Here is a 20138-nt window from a genome sequence, read left to right as displayed (position 1 = left end):
AGGGGGCTCCCGCAGTTTCTAGCAGTAAGTGGGGAATAGCTTGCTGTGGTTGTGGCTAAGGAGCACACCCGCCTCCCCTCCTGTGCGCTCATCTCCTGTCGGCCCAGAAGTGCTAGTCCTTGGATGGTTCTGCCCCCAGAGCATGCTTCCCTGGTCCCCGCATGCATCTGGGCCAGGGTCTGGGCAGAATGGAGGGATGTGGAGCTTAAATGTTAATCAGACTGGTTGCAGATTGACCCGGTTCCCAGTGCAGCGGCGTATGCTTTCAAGAAGTTTCTCTGGGAAGAAAATCAGATAGTTCTACGTAACTAGGGGCCAGGTGCTGGGGGACATGGGCAACGTTTTCTCCCCAGGCAGATATTAGGTGCTCCACACGGGGGTCTGTCTGTGCACAGAGGAGCTGGGCCAGAACCCCGCAGCAAGCCCGGTGCTGGCGCTCCTTTCTTTTGAGGAGTAAGCCCTCCAGATTCCTCCCGACCCCCAGAGGAGCCACCATTCCCACATTTGACGTGTCCTTGATGGTGTCTGCGCGCGCGCGCGCACGTGTGTGTGTGTGTGTGTGTGTGTGTGAGAGAGAGAGAGAGAGAGAGAGAGAGATTTGGTCCTGGCCCTGTTGGCACCTTGGTTTTTAGCTTGATGGTCTGTCTGGGGAGCCAGCTCGTAACTCTGCACACACTTGTGTTGCTCGGACGGGACTTAGGGATGTTCTGGTGGTTTCTGGACGTCTCTAGTGCTGCACAGGGATGTGCTGTGCATGCTGTCCTTTCTGGTGGGGACATCTCGAGGACGAAAGGGTTGGTGCATTTAGGGGTCGTGTGGGTTACGCACCTGCACCCAGAACCTTCTGTGTAGGTGGGGGGCAGCTTTGCACTTTCCTGGGAACTGTTGGCTCATGTTCTTCACCCACTCGTGTTTGGGGATGTTGATCTTTTTAATACTGACGTGTGCCTTTTTATATAATAGGAAAGCTTCTTGGGTAAGAGTTGTACTTTCCTGGTTTGCCTGTTTTCAAAACATCGTTTTGGCCACGCGAGGATCCTGGGTGTTGTTATCATGTTGGTGTTTTTTATTCTTGTTTTTTTAATTGGCTCTAGGTTTTATGCCATTTCTCAACCACAGCACTCCAAGGTTATTAAAGGTTTTTATATCATTTTTCTTAGTTCTTCCACGTTTTCATTTTTGTGTTTAGGTAGACTATATTTCATTTCAGATGGGTCTTTCCAGAGGCCGACCCAGTTGTCCTCTTTCCTCTGCTTCACAGTGCTCCCCCCGACAGCGCTCAGTCCCACACAGTCGGGTCGCTTCTGGAACCCACCTTATTACAGCAAGCTCTCCTACCTGGTGAGGCTAGCCTGACAGTAGTTCCCTTTTTCAAAAGGCTTTTTCTCACTTGCATATTTCTGTCGTGTTATTTTTCCTCCAAAAAAAAAAAAAAAAATCCTAACTGTAGTGAGAGTATTTCAGAAGTTTCAGGTGAACACGGAAGTGGTGTGTGGTCCCGGGACCACTGTGTCCCAGAGCACAGGCCCCTTTGTGATCTTTGTTCCCGGAGCACCTTGAAGCTGCTCTGTAGATCTTGATAAACCTGGTCCTACCTGCTGTGGTCTTTGGTGGCTGTCCACACCCACCCTTGCTGGCACTGCTGGCCTTCGTGAGGACTCGTTAGGTGTGTGTGACTTGTGCACAGACACCCACGTGCAACTGTCTTGTAGTAAAGGTTTTGGGGTGGCGGGCGCATCACCTGCACACAGAGTCCTTGGTGCCTCGCTCGGAGGCAGGGTGGGAGGTGAGCCCGCGGCCCGCCCGTTGGTGTAGGACCCTCAGTGACCTCTGTATGTGGGGTGCGGCCCGTCCCTTGCACACGGGAGCTGATACACAGGGGACAGGTGACCAGTGGCCTGAGACACAGTGAGTGTTGAGTGAACACTAAGCGCAGTTGGCTCGTTCATGTGACCAGAATAGATTTCTCCTTCCTGTTTGGCCTTTGTCCGTGGTTTCTGGCTCACAGTTCCCCACATCCTTGGAGTTTCCCAGGACCACAAGAAAGGTGTTTTGTTACGTTAATGAGGTGATTTTTGGACCCCGCCCAAGCTGGGGCTGGTTGCCAAGAGAGCCAGCCGAGAAATGAGAGGGTTGGAACCTGGGTCCCGGTCGGCCCCTACCCCTGGCCCCCAGGGAGGGGCTGGGGGTGGAGCCCACGACTTAGTGGATCCTATGACTAGTCTGGAAGCCTCCATACAGTCCCGCCCGGACTGGGGTAGGGGAGCTTCCCGGTCGGTGCACAGGAGACCCCGGGGTAGTGGCGCACCCGGAGTGGGCATGGCCTCCCCGTGCGTCTCTTCCCACGCTGGCGACTCGAGATCTTTGTCACGTCCTTTAATAAACTGGGCAAACGTGAGCAAGGCTTTTCTGGGGTGAGCGCTGTGAGCCTCTAGCAACTTAGAAGAATGGAAGGAGAGGGTGTGGGGCCCCGCAGTGTGTCGCCCCTTGGTCCAGAGCTTGGGAAACGCAGGAATGTGTGCGGGCACCAGAGGTGGGGCCCGGGGGAGGGGGGTCTCCTGGGACAGACCCACCCTGTGTGGTCTGACACGCTCTCCAGGCAAGAGTGTCTGGAGGGAGGGGCGGAATTCTTGCACAGCCAGTGGTGTCTCAGAATTGCTTGGTGGCGTGGCCCCCGCCCATGTGGGAACTGGGTCCAGTACGTTGAGGGAGTGCCTCTTTTGGAGAGTCGCGCTCTGCCTCGAGGGTGGCCACGCCCTGGCAGTGACGTGCGGCACGGGCCCCGCTTGACTAGAGAGCGGCTGGGCCGTGTTGCTGTCTGTAGAAAAAAGCCCTCTGCGACCAGGGTCACTGCTACGCTGCATGTGACGCGCTTCTCGTCGGTTGTTGTCCCTGACCAGGCGGGCTGGACGATACCCTGCACGCCATCATCGGTTACGCCTGCGAGCAGAACATCCCTTTCGTGTTCGCTCTCAACCGCAAGGCTCTGGGGCGCAGTTTGAACAAGGCCGTCCCTGTCAGCGTGGTGGGCATCTTCAGCTACGACGGGGCCCAGGTGAGCCGGGCGTCCCCGGCAGGGCAGTCCCGAGCCCGGGGCCCACAGGGCACGTGCGGCGATTCTGAATCGGCTCTGAGCTCGCCGCTGCTCAGAGACGCCTCACGTGGCCAGCGTCCCCGCCAGCCGTCCCCCTGCTTCCCCAGGGAGGGCGCCGTCCCCGATGGGCAGAGACCCTTAGTTCCCCCCCCCCCCCCCCCCCCGTGGGGAGGGGGCGTCACCTGTGCCCTCGCTTCCGTCCCAGGACCAGTTCCACAGGATGGTGGAGCTGACGATGGCCGCCCGGCAGGCGTACAAGACCATGCTGGAGAACGCACGCCAGGAGCTGGCGGGGGAGCCTGGGCCCCCCGCCCCGGGCAGCCCGCCCCCGCAGGGCCCCCCTGCTCCTGCTGCCGGGAGAGAGGAGCCGCGCTACAGTGAGTGCGGGGGGGCCAGGGGGAGAGATGTGCGGGGACGTGGCGGGGGGAGGTGGGAATGGGCGGAGCGCCCAGGACAGCAGCACGGCCACCCTGCGGCAGGGCCCGCTGCTGAAGGCCGGCTCGGGTCCCGCCTGGTGTCCAGAGAGCTGGTCCCACACAGACCTCGGGGCAGACGGCACCTGAGTGGAGTGTGGCCGCGAGGACAGCGCTGTCCCGAGGCCAGTGTGTGCTGATGGCCGGCTGGGGGAGTCCGTGCCAGGCCCGAGTGGGGACTGAGCCCCGGGCGGCACGCCTCCCGGAGGAGCCTGTCCCTTAGCTGTGCCGCTGTCTCCCTTCTAGTGGAAATCTGGAGAGAACACCTAGAAGCCTACAGTCGGGGTGCCCTGGAGCTGGAGGACTCTCTGGAGGCTTCAACCTCGCAAATGATGAACCTGAACTTATAGGAAGACTCCTCGGGGTGTGTTGTGTATTTGGGGTGAGGAAGGGGGGTGTGGAAGACTCTGGGGCCTTCTTCACAGTTCTTCTTGGCCTCGTGTATTCTGTGTGGCTGTTCGATTGGGAGGCGAATCCGAGATGTGCATCCCGGGGACGGGCGTTCGGGTGTGCTGGCGGGAACCTTTCCAAAAATTCCGAAGTCGTGGCTTTGGGTCTCTGAGCACGCGGAGTCTGGAAAGGACTGGAACGTGTGTGCTGCTCGGAGTTCTTTGCCGTGAAGGAACCTCCTCCGATGTGGCAGAGCTGAGCCACGTTCGTTTGTGGAAGGAGCCGCGGGGTCACGGCCGGGCCGCTGCTCTTGGCTGCCGACCCAGCAGGGCCGCAAAGCAGTAGCCGGGCGGGGCGGGGCCGCTTTTGAGGCAGGGGACTTGCTACTTGCTGGGGACCTGGCTTTCTGGCTGGAAGATGTGGGGATACTTGGAGGATTTGCTAAAATGAGCCTCAGAGGGAAAATTACTTCTTTAATCTGTGACCTCTTGATACGGATTATTCCTTTTTGTCTTTATTTTTCAAAGAAGTGATGTATATTGAAGTTCCTAAATTTCAGTTTTGATAATCTACAAATCCTTTCTTTCTCTCGTAAACGAACATATTGTGGCCGTGGTTTCTGTCTGGGAGGCCAGCAGGATGTTGCCCGCGTGCTCTCCTGTAGGAGGGCGTATTTATTTGGAATAAAGAGCGATGATTTGAGAGCCCTGCACCTCTGGCCGGCTCAGGCTCGTGGGGCCCCCGCGGCCTGGCCCGCGCCCCTCGGCGCTGTGGCTTGAACGGCCGGGGCCCGAGCGGGGCGGGGTTTGTGTGCCCGCCGGACCCTGCCCGGCCTGCTCCTCTCCTGTCACACAGCAAGCGGCACAGGCGGGGCTTCACTGGTGCTCAGCTCAGCAACGACTCGCGTTGGCTTTGCAAACACTTTTAGGTGAGATCGGTCACGTCACGTGCCGTACCCGAGAGGCGAGTGGCTTGTGGCGAGCCAGAGTGAGTGACGACAGAAGTGGCCTGTGGTGTGGACGTGTCAGACACCAGGCTGTCCTGTCTTCTGGACACTGGCTGCTCCTAGTGTGCGTCTGCTTCTCTGTTTGCGTCCTGAGCTGTTTAAACGGGGGGCTTGGTCGGCTTAGCGACCACTCTGGATTTCGGCTCCGGGCTCAGGTCACGATCTCCTGGTTCATGGGATTGAGCCCTGTGTCAGGCTCTGTGCTGACAGCACGGAGCCTGCTTGGGATGTTCTCTCTCTGCTTCTCCCTCTGCACAGTCTTATTCTCTCAAAATGTATGAACTTTAAGTAGATAACTAACTTAAAAAAATTAAGTGGGGAGACGTGCAGTGAGACTGCCCAGGCCCTCAGTCCTGTCCCCAGGGTTCTCCCGTGGGGGCCAGGAGCAGTGGCATGGGCAGGGCTTTTCCTGCTGTCCCCGGTCAGCATGTCCCAAGTTTGCGGTCATGGGTACGGAACTCAGATTATGGAGAGAGAGGTTTCCAGAGGTAACCTATAGGGAGAACGTTAAACTGAAGAATTTCGGCAGGGGATGCTGGCCCTGTGTTCAGAGCCCCAGCCCTGGGCCCGTGGGGAGGGGGTCTGGTGCTCCTCGTGTGACTCAGTGCTGGGGCTGGCCTGGTCACATCACCTTCCCAGCAGAGGCTCCTGCCACAGGTGACGCGGCGGCCCGCGCGGTGCCGACGGTGCCGCAGGAAGCGCACACACCTCGTCCTGTTTAGTTTTATTTTTCTCACCAGCGCAGAGAAGCACATGCCTCCTAACCACGTTTCCCAGCAGAGCCCTCCCCGGGGGCTGACCGCGTCCCGCTTTCTGTTGGGCACGAGAGTGCTCGGGCTACAGCGCACGTGGGCGAGCCTCGCAGACACGGGCTCAGAGCCCTCGTGGCCTCCCCGGGCGGCCGGAGCCGCACCTGCTCGGGAACCCACGCTGCGCGCCCGCGGCCTTCCACGGCAAATGCTGTCGCCACGGGTAGTGGCGTGAGCGGGGCGGATCTGGCCCCAGCCGGCCGTCCTCGGGAAGTCGCGTTCGCGGCGGATCCCGCACGTAGCCGGCGGGACACGTGTGTGGCTTCGTAACGAGGGGTCTGGCCGCAGGCTGAGGTCGCGAGCGGAGGCGGTGTCCGTGTGCTGGGTCATGGGGAGCCACAGCTCTGCTTTGAACAGAGGCTTTGGTTTTCTGGTACGTGCATTCCGTTAAAAGCCGTCGTTCCGTAAGCGGGAGGTGTCCGTGAGGTCAGGCTGTGTGGCGTTAGGCTCCATGTGGACGCACCCGCCAGGTGGCGCCACTCGGAGGAACCTGGACCGACCTGCCGGCTGCTGCGCCTCCTGCAAGCGCGGGTCCCGCAGAACTTTCTAAGGCGGCCCGGTGCCCTGAGACCGTGAGGGAGCCGGGGAGGAAGCCCACGAGGCCTTCAGTCCCTGTGGTCCCTGGGTCGGACCTCGTGGTCACCCGAGGTTGGAGGCCAGTTCCTGCCACTGGCCTGGACGCCCTGTCCCTGCCATGTGGCAGTTCAGCAGCCCCGTGGGAAGGTGGCAAGCAGCAGCCGGGCTACCGCGGGGCTCCTGCCCATGCTGAACCAGGAAATCACCCCGGCGCTGCGGAGTGGCCGCGGAGCGCAACAGCAGGGTTTCTGGAAGAGGACCCGTCACGCACACCACCGTCTACCTATTCCAGGTCTGTCTGTGGCTTCCTGTTTCTGCCAGACCCTTCTGTCCCACATAAGCACCTAACTTTTTAACACAGGTTCTGGATTCTGTCACAGAAGCTGGGGTGTGGTCACATCTCAGTAGGCAATGTGGCAGCCACTGTCCTGGGGTCTCTCCAGTGGCCGCGGGCTCGGCTGGGAGTCAGCACCATGTCCTGGGGCCTAAAGGGCGCCCTTGTCACAGCTTTCCTGAAAGAACAGTGCAGAACTGTGAGTTCCTGGCAGAACACGTGCCCTTCCCGCTCCCCCCGCTGTCGTAGACATGGGAGGAGGCCTCAAGTGTCGCGGCCCACGTGTACCTCCTTTGGGTCTAGGAGGGCTTTTAAGGAAGGGGGCCCATGCGGGCTAAGTTTGCAGGACTCACAAACGCTCAGCCTGTGTTGGCAGCAAGGAGAGAGCTCACGTCTGAAGGCCTGTGTTCGAGCCACAGGGTGTCTCCTCCGGTAAATCTCTGGCCTTGTAGCTGCCCTCCCGGCTGCATTAGCGACTCGGGAGCTGGGGACACCTGTCCTATCTCCTCACTGCTGGGACCGCAGTCCCCCCACCAAGAGGGGGTGCGGCCAGCGGGCCCTCCCCTGCATCTGTTCCCCTCCCCTCCCCCCCGCCATGCTGACCCTCCCCAGGGATCTGCCTGGAGCCCAGAGGCTGCAGGCTACAGAGAGCAGAGTGACTGTGGGCCAAGAGCACACACGCGGGGGCCCAGCAGGACCCACCCCGCCAGCCCCTGCCCACCCTGGGCCCGGCCACACACCCACGCCTTCCTCCAGCTGTGCATCATGCGGTCGTGCTCCCCAGCCACAGCCTTCCAGGCGGCCAGCTCTCTGGTCCACTGCTCCTGGTGGGTCGCCTCTGCAAGACAAGTGGGGCGCCGGCTGTCAGCCTTGCAGGCCTTTGAGGCACGGCGGGTGCGTGCAGGCCGCCGAGGCCATTCTGAGAGCCGGGTCTCTGGTTCGGTAGCGGGTGAGGCGCTCACTCCTCTGGCCTTGCCTCCTGGCTGTGGGGACTTCCACGGTCAGCAGCCCCCTCCTGCCCTTCCCCAGGCCACCAGCCCCAGGGTCACGCCGGCCCCGTCCTCATCCTGCGTGAGTCCTGTCCAGGCAGGAAAGGCGCTCTCCCTCCACATTTTGGGGTGATGCAGGGACCTCCCCCAGGAGGCCGCGGGAGCTTGATCTGTGGGGCTGTGAGGGTGGCACAGGCCAGACAGCTGTGGTTGTTTGGAAACAGAAACGCACCATGTCCCTGCTCTGCCCGTGGCCCGTGTTGCTCGTTTCAGAAGTGAGTGTCAGGGACCTGAGCCTATGAGACGTAAAGCGGAACTTACTCCTTGAGCAGGACTGGGCCGGGGCCTGGGCTCCAGAGGCACCTTCAGGGGTCCTTAACCCCAAGGGACCCTGCAGGGACTCCCGTCCTGAGAGAGTCCCTGCGTTCCTAACACCCCTGCCCTGGTACCCCCGTCAGTAGACACGACAGGCTGGGTGGGCAGGCAGGCACGTCCCGAGATGTCCCAACTGTGCTCATGTCCTAGCCTGCCACCCGAGATCAAGGTCGGGTCACCGTCTGTGAACCGAGGACCAGAGCCTGCCTCCCAGACAGCCGGGGTTGACAGGTGAGCATGGTGGTTTCTGTGTTTCCGCTCCGCTCTTTGCGGACAGTGCTGCCCCCGTGTTTACGTGAAGATTCGGTTTACCTGACGCAGGCAGGCAGGACACTTTCCAGAAAGGGGAAGAACAGGGATTCCCGCCGGGAGAGCTTTGCAATTACCTCTTTCTCTCCCCAGTCCTGTACTGGAAGGACAGGGACCTTTTCAGCAGGGCCCTAAACGTAAACTCTCGCAAGCGGACAGAAGAGGAAACGCCAAAAACCTGGAATCTGCAAAGCAGAGGCACCCGTGGAAACTGAGCAGACCTGAGAAAGCGGGACCCCAGGCCAGCAACGGGGAGGCCAGACGCTCGGGTGGGGGGCCGGGCCCTTTGCACATGCGCTGCCTCACAGGCGGCCAACGGCTCGGGAAACGGGTCCAGAACGAGCACAGGAAGTAGAGTGGAGCGGAGGAAACAAGTGTGCACACCTCCCGGAGGAAGAGCAGGCTTCCAGCGGCCCCCCGGGCCGGCCGGCCGGCGGGCGGGAAACCCCCAGCAGGCCTGGGCCGCCGTGCGCAAAGCATGCGGGCGTGACAGGAGGCGGGCCTCCGCGCGGCAGGGGAGGGGACTTGGGGACAGAGAAGGGAGACGCGGGCTCTCCGGACCGGCGTCCCAGACGCGCCAAGCAGCAAACAGGCGGCAGGAGGTGGGTGCAGAAGCGCCGCCGGGCACGGGCCACACGCTCCTCCCTTCTGCCGGCCGCCAGGGCACCAGCACGCCGCCGTCGGAGCTGGGGGCGCGGTAGGGGCGGGGGCCGCTCACCGTGTCTCACGACGGTCACCCGCACTTTGGAGGTCCCGTTGCCCGCAGAGGACAGGACGGAGCAGCGGTACTCGGCGCTTTCTCGGGCGGCGTCTCGCAGCCAGCTGAGCACGTGGGCCCTGCCGTCGGGCAGCGCGTGGGTCTGCACGGGGACGCACGTCTCCAGTTCTCGGCCGTTCTTCTCCCAGACGAAGCGGACGTCTGCGGGCCCTGGGGACACACACACCGTCTCTACCTGGTGGCCCCCGGACTCCCACCGAGGACCCACGGGAACCAGGGCGGGGACAGGCGGTGTGGAGCCACCCACGCCAGGGGCCCCTGTTGTCTCAGCTGGACCCTTTCATGCCAGTCCTTGTGTCCCCGGAGGAGGCGTGTGCCCCCGTGGCCCCGGGAGAAGAGGCAGGCCCTCACTGCCCTCCCCCAGGCTCCCTGCTCCTTCACCTCAGATGTTCTTTCAAACCAAAACTCGGTGCCGTGCAGCACACGCTGAGGCCGTCAGGGGGCACCTCCCCCATGGAGTGCCCGGTGACCGTGCCCTGGGCCAGGCGTCCATCCTGCACGGAGGGTCTGTGCCTGGGAACTCCACCTCCCGGCCCTGCTCCCATCCGTGACCAGAACCTCTGCTTCCATGGGGGCCGCCCCGCCTCCCCAGAACTTAAGTTGGGGGCAGGGCACCGAGAAGGGCCGAAGACCCCTCCGTCCCCACCGCCCCCTCCTCTCTGCCTGTGCCAGGCGGCATGGCACCAGGGGGTGGGCTGTGAGCCGGCCTAGACCAAAGCCAGCCCCTCCTGACCGTGATCTCCCTGAGAGCCCCGTTTCTAAAATCAAAATTCTGGGGCACCTGGTAGCTCAGTTCACCATCAACTCAATTTCAGCTCAGGTCACGATCCCGCAGTTTGTGGGATCGAGCCCCACATTGGGCTCTGTGCTGACAGCGTGGAATCTGCTTGGGGTTCTCTCTGCTCCTCCCCTGCTCATGCACACACACACTCTCTCAATCTCTGTCTCAAAAATAAACTTAAAAAAAAATATATATATATTGTATGTAGTTGCCAACCACCCCGGGATGACCTGAACTGCAGCGTCGCGGAGGACGGTCAGCAGAGGAAGGACTAGGTCTGTATGTGGAGCACGGAGGAATCCGTGGGGCCAAGGGCTAAAACCCAGTACACAAAGCAATAGCACTGGGTGTGCGGGAGCACGTGTGCACGGGAGTGTCGGGGGGGTGTGCCTGTGTGTGTGTGGGAGTCCTTGCATGCATGGGTGTGCACGCGGGAGCGTGTGCACAGGAGCCCGTGCGCGGGAGCCTACTTGCGTATGGCTGTGCGTGTAGGAGTGCGTGCATGTTCCCGCGGGGGCCCGCCAAGAAGGCCTATGTGGCCGTCGTGCTGGTGGTGCTGCCCTCAGAGAATGTGAGGTGCTTAAACCACTTCCTGGAGCTTCCGGATGCGGTAGGACGCATCCTTTTACAGCCGACATAAAACACACTGTTGGAAAGAATGTGCCGCAGGCTCTAAAATTCCAGAAGGCGTTCAAAAGGGTCTCACGCAGCAGTGCACTGGGCCCCCTGGCCTCACGGACAGGCCCCCGTGGACTGTGTCCTGGGCAGGATTTCTGGGTTTTTCTTCCATCTGCACCGTTTGTTTTTCCCCAAGTGTTCTGCCCTCTACCTGTGAATAGTTCCATGTTGTGTATCACACATCTGCACACACACCTGAGGGCACTTACAGGTGCGTGCACAGACTTGCATACACACACGTGTCTGCGTGCACCTGCCCATCAGTTGGCACACACAGCCTCCTTCACTGCTGGGCGTACCGCCCGCCACCACATTCCTGGACAGCCCCTCGGTGGGGTCAAGTTTAAAAGAGGGGTTCTCGTGAGGCACTGTGATCGAGAACGTGAAGTTTTCTGTGAATAGACACCGAAGTCGGTTCCAGAGAGGCCTGGACTCCCCCTCATCCCCACTGTCCAATGGTGACCTTCACGGAGACCCGCCCAGGACTGGAGCCACCAGCATGGGTCACAGGAGCTTCTGGAAGGTTCTCCTGCATCCTTAGGCCAAAGAGCTAGGGTGGCTTGAGCCAGGGCCAAATTGTCACCCCAAGCCATATGGCCAGGACCCTTCAGGAGCAAAATCTCCAGATGACCCAAGGTGCCTTGGAGAATGGCCCATAGGGGAAACACCACGTGCCCCTGTATCCCGAAACCCTTAAACTCAGCATTGGCAAATAAATACCCTTTCAGCGTGTGTTCAGCACAGTAAAGCACTAAAAATGTTTAAGAGTACTTACGTTGCACTTACTGTTTTTTTAAAGCTATCCAGCTCCTGAACGCAGACGAGGGCAAGGAGGGAAAGCGACAGTTACAACCAGGCGGCAGAGCCAGCACATGCCCCCGGGCAGGGCGATCCCTCTGCCCCCGGGTCTGCAGCCACGAGGGATGAGGGACACGGCGGGGCCGCTGGCTCCACCCTGCCCCCAGCCCGCCCCACGCCAGCTGAGGGGGCCGCCAGCGCAGAGCTGACCCTGCTCCGTGACAAAACCAGAGCCCCCCGGGGCTGGGAGAGCCCCACGTTGAGGGGGTGTGTGGGATGGGTGCAGCCCCTGTCCTTGGGCCACATCCCCGGTAGGGGCCCCAGGGGCGATCCTTCCTCCAGCTGTCCCCACGCATGTGGTCACCCAGGGGCCTCCTGCCAGCTACTTCCCACTGGAGGGGACCCTCTGCGGGCGCTGTCTTGCGGGCCGGGTCCACACCTGCACAGAAATCAGGATCCAAACGTGGGAGTGGGGGGGAGGGGGGGCTTCCTGGGCCTCCGGCACCGCAGTTCTGTCAGAGCCCCACCTTCTTCCTCAGGGTGCCCCGTGCTTCGCTGTCACAAGGCTATCCACACCCTGGGGCCAGCTGAAGAGTGACCCCCCAGAATGTCCAGGTCCTGACCTCGAACTGCATGTGGCAAAAGGCGCTTTACAGACAAACCTGTAGGGGGCAGGGGGCAGCAGCCCAGGCGCCCAGCCTCTTAGGTGCCAGCCACGGTGGCCGTCCCACACACGAGGACGGCTGCGTACAGGCACGCGCGTCGTCACGGCAGAAGACAACCCAGCTTCTAGCAAAACCACGCCCTCCATGCTGAGGACGGAGACCCCGGCAAGGTCACAGGTCTGCCTCGCCCACCCACGGACGGGCTTCCGACCCTTCTGGAAGATGACCGGCTCACGTCAACTACCCCCAGGGCCCAGCCGCGCCCCAAAACACTAGCACCCACGGCCACCGTGGGAGATCAGGGATTTGGGCCGGGCACCCTCTGCTACCCCTGCAGCCCCCAGGGCCTGAAAGGGCGCTCGTTTCTACCACCGTAGTTAAAAAGCCACCAAAACCCCGAACAGCCACGCAGCCCCTGAAGTACAGGCGATCGTCCTCAGCTTTAAAAGAGACACGCGTCTGACTTAGAAGCTCGGTCACGTCAGGGATGCAGCAGGGCCCGCGGGGCAGACACGACAGATTCCGCTTGTGTGAGAATCACGGGCTCCGTCCTCAGACGCGATTTACACCCGTGTCTCCGAGTGCCGCTAAGCCTGCTCGCCTGCAGTGCGGGTGACTTCTGTGCTTATCTCAACTAATTCCGCCACGAGGAACACGCATTCGTGACTTCTGGAACGCCAAACACGACCACAAGCCTGCCCGAGTCTCTGCGGCTCGAGACCCCCTCCTCCCCTTGCCCGTGTTTTGCCACCTCCCGACGCGCGCGCACGGCTCCCCTGAGGGAGCGGGCGGCTGGGAGACCCGCTCCGGACCCCGGGGTGCTCCTCCCTCCGCTCGGTCCACCCCGTCACTGCCCTCTCACCCCACGCTGCCCACCTCTCTCATCCCCTCGGGCTGTGAGCTGCCAGCTGTGGGCCCCATCCTCGGGAAGTCGGGGGGGGAAGAAATGCCCCTCCGGCTCTCAGACTTCAGCAGCAGAAGGGCAGGGAGGGTGGAGTGGCTCCAGGTGACCTGCCCCACGGCCAGCGGTGCCCCCTGCCCTGGCTGCCTGGGAACCGCGCCCCTCTGCTCCCCGGCTGCCGCCAGCCCCGTAACCACGGCCCTGCACGGGGTCCCCGTGGTCCCCGCTCTGGCCCAGACACCGCTCTCAGCCCCCGAGTCACAAGGACGGCTCACGGGTGCACACGCGCCCGCTAACGGGCACCTCCTAGAGAAGCCACGTTTCAAAGCGTTTGGCTCTGGGCCCCTCACCTGATCGTGCGACCCCTGCTCTCCCAGCGACGGGGAGGCCCCCGAGTGTGCCCGTGGAGGATGGAGGGCCTGGGAGGCCCCACGGGAAATCGCCCGGCCCAACAGCCCTGTGGGGGACCCAGCACAGGCTGGGCCCCGGCCCGGGGCTGGCGACCCGGGGCCACATGGACCCGCCCTGAAGGTCTGTCTCCACAGCGCCCCACCCAACGGGCAACTTCCCCCGCGCTGCCCCCAGCACGTGGGAGTTCGTGGGACCGGCTCATACCCGGAGCGGCTTCTCGCTGCCGAAAGTCTCAAAAAGAAACAAGTTTGCTCTTTTTCTCTCAGTGGCCCTACTTGTCCCCTCGGGGCAACCACACACCGCCCGTTTTCTCCCTGCAGCTACTGACCAGCGGCATGGCCGCGGCACAGCGGAGACGCCTCCAGGTCCCTCCCAGCCCGCCGTGCACGTCCGCATCGCCACGCGAGCCATGGGGACGCCCCTTCTGGAGGCTCCGGAGCGACATCTGCAACCTCCAAATGACACATAGGCGGATCCCCGAGTCGTCGGCAGACGCTCGAGGAGCCCTGCGCACGGGCGACTGGCAAACCGAGGTCTCGGGGCCAAGCCCGGCCCACCGTGGGGCCCTGGGGCTGCGGAGGCCGAGATCCGCGACAGACCGACCGACCGTGGGCTGCCGGGCCTGCGACGGTGAACATCTGGCTCCTCGTGGGAGAAGCCGCAGGAAGAGTGTTCTGTCAGGGGCCCTGCCCCCCACCCGCCGCCCCGACAGGCGCCCTGCTCACCTGTGGCCTGGCAGAAGAGGTGGAAGGTCCCCAGGGCGTGCACGTGCTGGGCCTGGTCGCTCAGGAAGGGCGGCAGCAAGGTGACCCGCAGGCTGCGGTCAGGCCCCGAGGCCGAGGCCGGCCAGGGGCTTCGGGGAGAGGAAGATGAGCCGGGGCCCCGACAGGACAGGGAGGAGGACCCCGGAGGAGGGAAGGGCAGAGACGAGGCTGCGAGACAGAGGACAGAAAAGAGAGAGGCCGCTGAGGCAGACGTCACGAGGCTCGGGGCCTGCACGCCAGAGAAGGGAAGCAGAGACAGGAAAAGAAAGGGGACCGAGGCCGCCCCGAGAGCCACCCGCCGGTCAGCACACCATCCCCGCCGCAGCGAACCACGTGCCCGCGCCGAGGATATAAGCTGCTCGTTTATTCGGTTACTTTTCAAATGTATACAATTCAAAGTAGAAAAATAAAAACAAAGGAAATCTTATAAAACACAAATGTGTACACCACAACAGTCGAGTCCTATCATGCTTAAGACAACACTGTCCACGCAGGCACACAGATCCAGAGGTCACTGCTCCTCGCCACGGGAAAGAGAGCCTTCTCGGCGCACGGGAAGCAACAGGTGGAGATTGAACCGTCTCGCCCACTCGCACCTTCGAAGACAGCGCCGGGCCACGCGGGGCCGTGGGGCGTGGGGTCGCAAGCCGCCAGGCCTCGTGGGGACACAGGCCAGTCCGGCCACCGCGGTCCTGCTTGCCGGAAGGCGTGGACAGCTCGGTTCGGCCGAGCGGGTCGTCCGGGTGGGCGGTGGACGGGAGACAGAAGCCAGACGTGACTGCGGATGCCCGGTGAACGTCCGTCCGTCCATCTGCACGGGAGGTTTCAAGCCGTGGCCGTGGGCCTCCGATGGCAAAACGCACGCTCCCTCCGCTCGGGGCCAGCCGGCTCCGCCGACCCGCGCTCAAGGCCCCGCCTGGTTCACGGGCCAGCCTTCCACCGTCTTCTGTTCTTTGAAAGAGTTAAAACAAGAGGGGGGAAGAAAAAACCACAGAAAGAAAATCTCTCTGAAAAGGATGCTTCCCTCAAGGAATAAAATTAAAAAAAAAAAAAAAAAAAAATGTGTGCTCAAGAGATGGTTTCGTCTACGTGTCTAAAAGGTAGGGAACACATTTACCCAAAGTAAGTTTATCCCTGAGAATCGTAAGCAACGTAAGCTGTATCTTTCCCCTAACGTACAACAAAACCTGGAAGATGCACATCTTCACAATATTGGAACGTCTGCTTCGGTGATTTAAAACAGAAACGACCTAACACGAGAAAAGCAAAACCATAAAAAATAATTCCTGGGAAGCAAAGGTTCGTGCCAATCTGGACAACAGGCGATAAGTTACCAATCTGATAAACAAAAACGTCATTTCCAATCTGGAATTCAAGGATCTTTCAGTGGCTGCTCTGAGAAGGGGACGCTCCAGGCGCGAGCGAGCGTCCGCGGGCCGGGGACAGCCCGGCCCCACGCGCCGCCCGCGGGGGCGTCTCACGCCGCGGCCCGGCGGGGGACCGGGGTGCGATGCTCGCCGTTTTCCGAAAGGACGAAGACCAAATCACAAGCTCGACGCAAGAGACAAGACACAGGACAGGCGTGCTGACGCGGGCTCCCGGCGGTGACTCAGTCCCCGTCGGCGTCCGAGTCGGCATACTTCAGCTCACACTTGACGTCGAAGGGCCCGTCCCTGGCCGGGAGGTCGTCCAGCCTCTGCGAGTCCTCCCTGTCGGTGGGCACCCTGCTGGCCATGGTGTCCTGCTCCGTCTCGTAGCCCGTGTCCAGGGCCGGCCGCGGCTGCCCCCCGTTCTGCTGGGAGAAGCTGCCCGGCTCCACCAGCGTCTCCTTGGCGCTCTGCTCGAACTCGGAGAAGTCCGCCACGGGCTGCTTCTTCCCCAGCAGCACGGCGGAGCGGAACTTCAGGCACTGCCCGGGCAGGTAGCCCTTGTAGCAGTTGTAGGACACGAGGCAGAGGCACAGCAGGAAGAAGAGGAGGAAGAGGAACATGAGCAGACGGTTGTCGCTGGACTGCAGATACATCGTCTTCTCCGAGTGCACCTGGGGGACCGTGTTGATGACGATCTTCGGTTCGCAGGACGTGCCCGTGGGCGCGGGGCTGGGCGGCGGGGCGACGGCCCCGGGCACGGGGACCCGCGCGGCGGAGGTCTGCGCGGGGGGGCCGCGGGCGGACTCCGTCACCGCTCGGGCGGTGGTCCTCCCGCCTTCCGTCCGGGCGCCCGGCGAGGCGGGGGCCTCTGTGGCCCTCGGGGCCGTCTTCACCTCCAGCACGTGCTTGGCCAGCACCCGCAGGACCGTCCCGTTGCGGACCTGCTCCTCCGACAGGCACTGGTACACGCCGCTGTCCCCCTCCGACAGGTTGAAGATGAGCAGGTGCTTCCTGCCCACCAGGCTGTACTTGGGGCCGTCGGCGTCGAGCACGCCGTCCCGGAACTTCCACACCACCCGGGCCAGGTTGGACTTTTGGGAGCATTTGAGTTCCGCTGTGCCGCCGTGCTTGAAAAAATGCTGCCGGAAACTTTCTTTACTTTTATCTGGAACATCAAAATAAACGTGCACAGCATCAACAACGCGGCTCGCTACTCAGCTCCTTCTAAAAATAGGTCAACACGCACAAGAGGACACGAGAGTTCCACCCACTGGAGCCACACGGAATCTTCCAGAACAACTAAGGAAATAAAGACATGCGTGACAGAAAAGCAAAGATGAGCCCCGGATGGCGGCCCAGCAGGACAAGGAAGTCGGAGACAAGACAGTCGGAGACAGTCGAGCGGCAGGGACCCCGTCTGGCGTCCCGGTTCCCCGGGGGCCGAGCGGCAACACGGGAGCCACGCACCACGTGCTTCTGCTCGTGGCTCCCGGCTCGCGGCCTCTCTGGGCGCGAGGGGCCCACCCCGAAGTTGCCCCAGCTGGCGACAGCTGTCGGGTCAGGGATGGGAACGCGAGAGCCCCGGGCACGGCTGCCTGGGAGGGGACGAAGGGGTGAGGACGCCCCTCCCGCCACGCCGCCCGCCCACGTGGGACCCTCAGGGTCTGTTTAACCAGCCCCGAGCTCAGCAAAGAGAGGAGCATCCCAAGAGCGGGTGTCCCAGGGTGGACGCCGAGTGCTTTTTGTGGAACAAACACACACACACCCCACGACCTCACACGCCCTTTTCTGCGATAAAACGGATCACGGGGGGTCAGCCTCCGTATCCTCACGGATACCTGACCTCTGTTCGGAGCAGAGAAAGAGAACCCGGATGGACGCAACGCCACGACACCGAAGCACCGTGAGATGGGTACGAGGACCGGCCGCCCCCCCCAGGGGAGCTCGGCGAGGACGGCCGACTTACCCGGGCAGGCGGACGCGTCTCCACTCATCTCCTGAATCAGAGTCCTGCAAGATAACCGGGCCCGGGTCAGGCACGCGCCCCCTCCCCCTGACGGGTGTGCGCGGTGCGGGTCCCCCGCCCTCGGTACCTGCTGGGGCCGTCCGTCTGGTGCGGGGGCAGGGCCACGCAGGCCGCGGCCTCCCGGCTCCAGGCGCAGTAGGGGTCGCGGGCGAGCACGCAGTCCTCACAGGTGCTGTGCTTCCCGCAGAAGGCCACGGGGGCCTGCACCACACCCGACCTGGAGCCCGCATACACAAGCCTTCCGCCCTGCAGGTGTGAAACAGGGGGCACAGGTGCGTGGGGGGGCAGCCGGCATGCGCCTCTCGGGCCCGCGTGCCCACGTCTCCTCATCCAGGGGCCTCCAGAACCGGAGCCTGGCGGGGTGGGGTCCGAGACAAACCCTCGCGGCAGCGTCACGGCCGCCCACGCGCTGACTGAGCACTCGGGGCCTCCGTCCGAGACCTTGCCCTCTTTGGGGCCGGGGGTCAGCCGCTCTGTGTGGAGGGGGCCCCCCCCCCGACAGGCCAGAGGCCGAAGGGCACGGCTCAGAGCCCCATTTCATGCCCACCCGACGGGAGCCACACAGAAGCCCGAGTCAGGGTCCGAATCCAGGAAAGGAGGGGCCACCGAGCGTGGGCGGAGCGCGGATTCCAGCACGCGTCTAGCAGTGCGGGGAGGAACACGGGCACGGGGAGACCCACAGCCGTGCTCCGGGCACAGGGCCAGGTGGGCTCCCTCGGGCTCCCAGCACGTGTGAGACCCCCCACCCGGGCGGCTGCTTTCCCGGGCTCAGTTGGGACGGGGGATCCCCCACGGGACGCCGCCTGCCGTGTAGCCTTGGCCGCGGGGCGGGGGGGGGGGGGGGGGCAATTCCAGAACTTGCGTGTATGTCGTCCTCTGCCCACAACACCTCACCCCGACGTCTGCACACACCTTGGCCATTCCCAAGCTCCACTGAACTTGGTGGTTTCGACCCAGACGACACGCAGCCCTTCCCCTGGAGGACAGGCTGTGAGTTAACTTTCGAGTCCAGCTCCGCTCTGAGGCCCTGGGGCCGCCCGCCCCGTGACCCACTGTGTGCGAGTGCAGCCGAGAGGAAGGAAGTCCCTTCTGTAACAGATTCTCACGTGACAAGTGGCAGAGAGAGACAGCGGTCAGCAGGGACCCAGGTAAGTGACATCACGTGCCTGCCAGGCTGTCAGGACCAAGGACGCCATCCCAGATCACAGTCTGGTTCAGAGGTCAAGGGACCCGGGAGAGGACGCCGACTCTGCCGGGGAAGCCCCGCCCGACACTGACCTGTGTGCATGGCGTGGCCGCGGGGAGGGCGGGCTCCATATCCCTGCCCTACCCCCACCCCAGGGCTGGGCTCCCGTGATACACGGCCACCAAGTAACAGATGTGGAGGGAAGCGGACAGGAAAACGCCCTGAAAAGGGGTGGCCGTGACCACTGGTGGCTGCACAAGTCAGCAGACAGGACGGACTGATGGGGGCAGCCTTGAGGTCCCTCCACAAACAGCCATTAGCCCCTCAGGGTCTGAACACACGTCCACAACTCAGCACACGCGGCCTGGCCCCGCGTGGTGGGTTCCGTGCTCTCCACGGGCACGTGCCCACACCCTCGGCCCCATCTGAGCACGAGGAAACCGGGATCATTCCACAAAACTCCGTACAACTAAGCAGGCCACCAAGATGAGAACAGATGGGGAACCGGCCCAGACCAGCGGTGGCTGCTGGCCGGCCTCTACAGCGAAGGCCAGCGTCCTGGCCCAGAGGAACCTGCCGGCGGGCGTCTTTGCCACCCTGGACAGCCGCTTCCTGCCACTGCGGGGGCGCACACGCCATCCCAAGCCTACCCGGGCCCGCCAGCCCGAAGAGAGGGCGGGGGCCGCGGCCCGCCCACCTTCCCGCTAGGGCCAGACAGCCGAGGCTGCCCCGGTGCAGGGCTCCTGGGAGGACGGGCCAGTGGCTCCCCGCATGGCCAGCGGGCAGACGGGTGAGCACAGGGCTGACCCAGATCCTCCTCAACCTCACCCGTCCCGCAGGACTGGCGCTCACACGCCCAGAAGCCCGCGTCCCCAGATGACACTGGCGAGCGGGGCTGTGGTGTCGAGGGTCTGCACCGGGGGCCCAGCCTCTGTTCTGTGCACACGTGACAATCTGGGGGCCCCAAGGGCATGCGCCCCAGCCCGGCCGAGCACCCGAGCGGCAGGGCCGCGGTCGGGAGGACTTCCTTGTTCCCACAGCAAAGCCAGGGAGCAGGGGCGGGGGAGGGTGGCCTAACGGGCCCATGAGGCTCCGATGTCGCGTCTCTGCCGGCTCAGAGCCCGCCTAGGCTCTGTGGTCTCCTTCCCTTCCGGCAGCGGAGACGGCCCTGTTGGGTGACCCCGGAAGTTTGAAAACCAGATCCAAGTTCTGACACTCACGATGGCGGGACCCACGGGTGGCTCTGACCGACAAGTTGACTTCTGCCTTTCTCTCTCTCCTGGCTACGGGCGCCCCCTCCTGCTGCCCGCTGCCCCCATCAGGAACCAGGCCGGGAGGCCGCCCTCCTCCAGGTGTGAGGGAGGCTGGGGACCGTGCTGGGTCAGACAGGAGACCCTCGGCATCGGGGAAACGCCCTGCGAGGTG

The 20138-nt window shown here is 63.0% G+C and overlaps 2 protein-coding genes across 14 annotated transcripts in view; one reads left to right on the top strand and one right to left on the bottom strand.

The window, feature by feature from the left end:
* SECISBP2 (SECIS binding protein 2) overlaps nucleotides 1–4661 on the top strand; it is a 40456-nt gene extending 35795 nt beyond the window's left edge. For all 6 annotated transcript variants that reach the window (XM_027041211.2, XM_053205366.1, XM_027041210.2 and 3 more), the window contains 3 exons: nucleotides 2901–3055; nucleotides 3300–3471; nucleotides 3814–4661. In XM_027041211.2, coding sequence (XP_026897012.1) covers nucleotides 2901–3055; nucleotides 3300–3471; nucleotides 3814–3917 — 431 coding nt within the window. In that variant the 3' untranslated portion in view covers nucleotides 3918–4661. The remainder of the gene's footprint in view (nucleotides 1–2900; nucleotides 3056–3299; nucleotides 3472–3813) is intronic.
* A 1993-nt stretch (nucleotides 4662–6654) lies between these two features.
* SEMA4D (semaphorin 4D) overlaps nucleotides 6655–20138 on the bottom strand; it is a 92267-nt gene continuing 78783 nt past the window's right edge. For 7 of the 8 annotated variants that reach the window (XM_027041200.2, XM_027041204.2, XM_053205364.1 and 4 more), the window contains exons 13-15: nucleotides 17595–17773; nucleotides 17468–17511; nucleotides 14476–16666 (exon numbers count right to left, since the gene is read on the bottom strand). In XM_027041200.2, coding sequence (XP_026897001.2) covers nucleotides 15741–16666; nucleotides 17468–17511; nucleotides 17595–17773 — 1149 coding nt within the window. In that variant the 3' untranslated portion in view covers nucleotides 14476–15740. Of the gene's footprint in view, nucleotides 6861–7422; nucleotides 7521–9073; nucleotides 9284–14092; nucleotides 14300–14475; nucleotides 16667–17467; nucleotides 17512–17594; nucleotides 17774–20138 lie in introns of those variants that run through there. The other variant, XM_053205365.1, reaches the window with a different exon arrangement.

The sequence above is a fragment of the Acinonyx jubatus genome, chromosome D4 (assembly GCF_027475565.1).
Source record: "Acinonyx jubatus isolate Ajub_Pintada_27869175 chromosome D4, VMU_Ajub_asm_v1.0, whole genome shotgun sequence".
Lineage (NCBI taxonomy): Eukaryota > Metazoa > Chordata > Mammalia > Carnivora > Felidae > Acinonyx > Acinonyx jubatus.
Note: the sequence above shows the minus strand (reverse complement) of the source record. Positions and strands in the feature narration are given on the sequence as shown.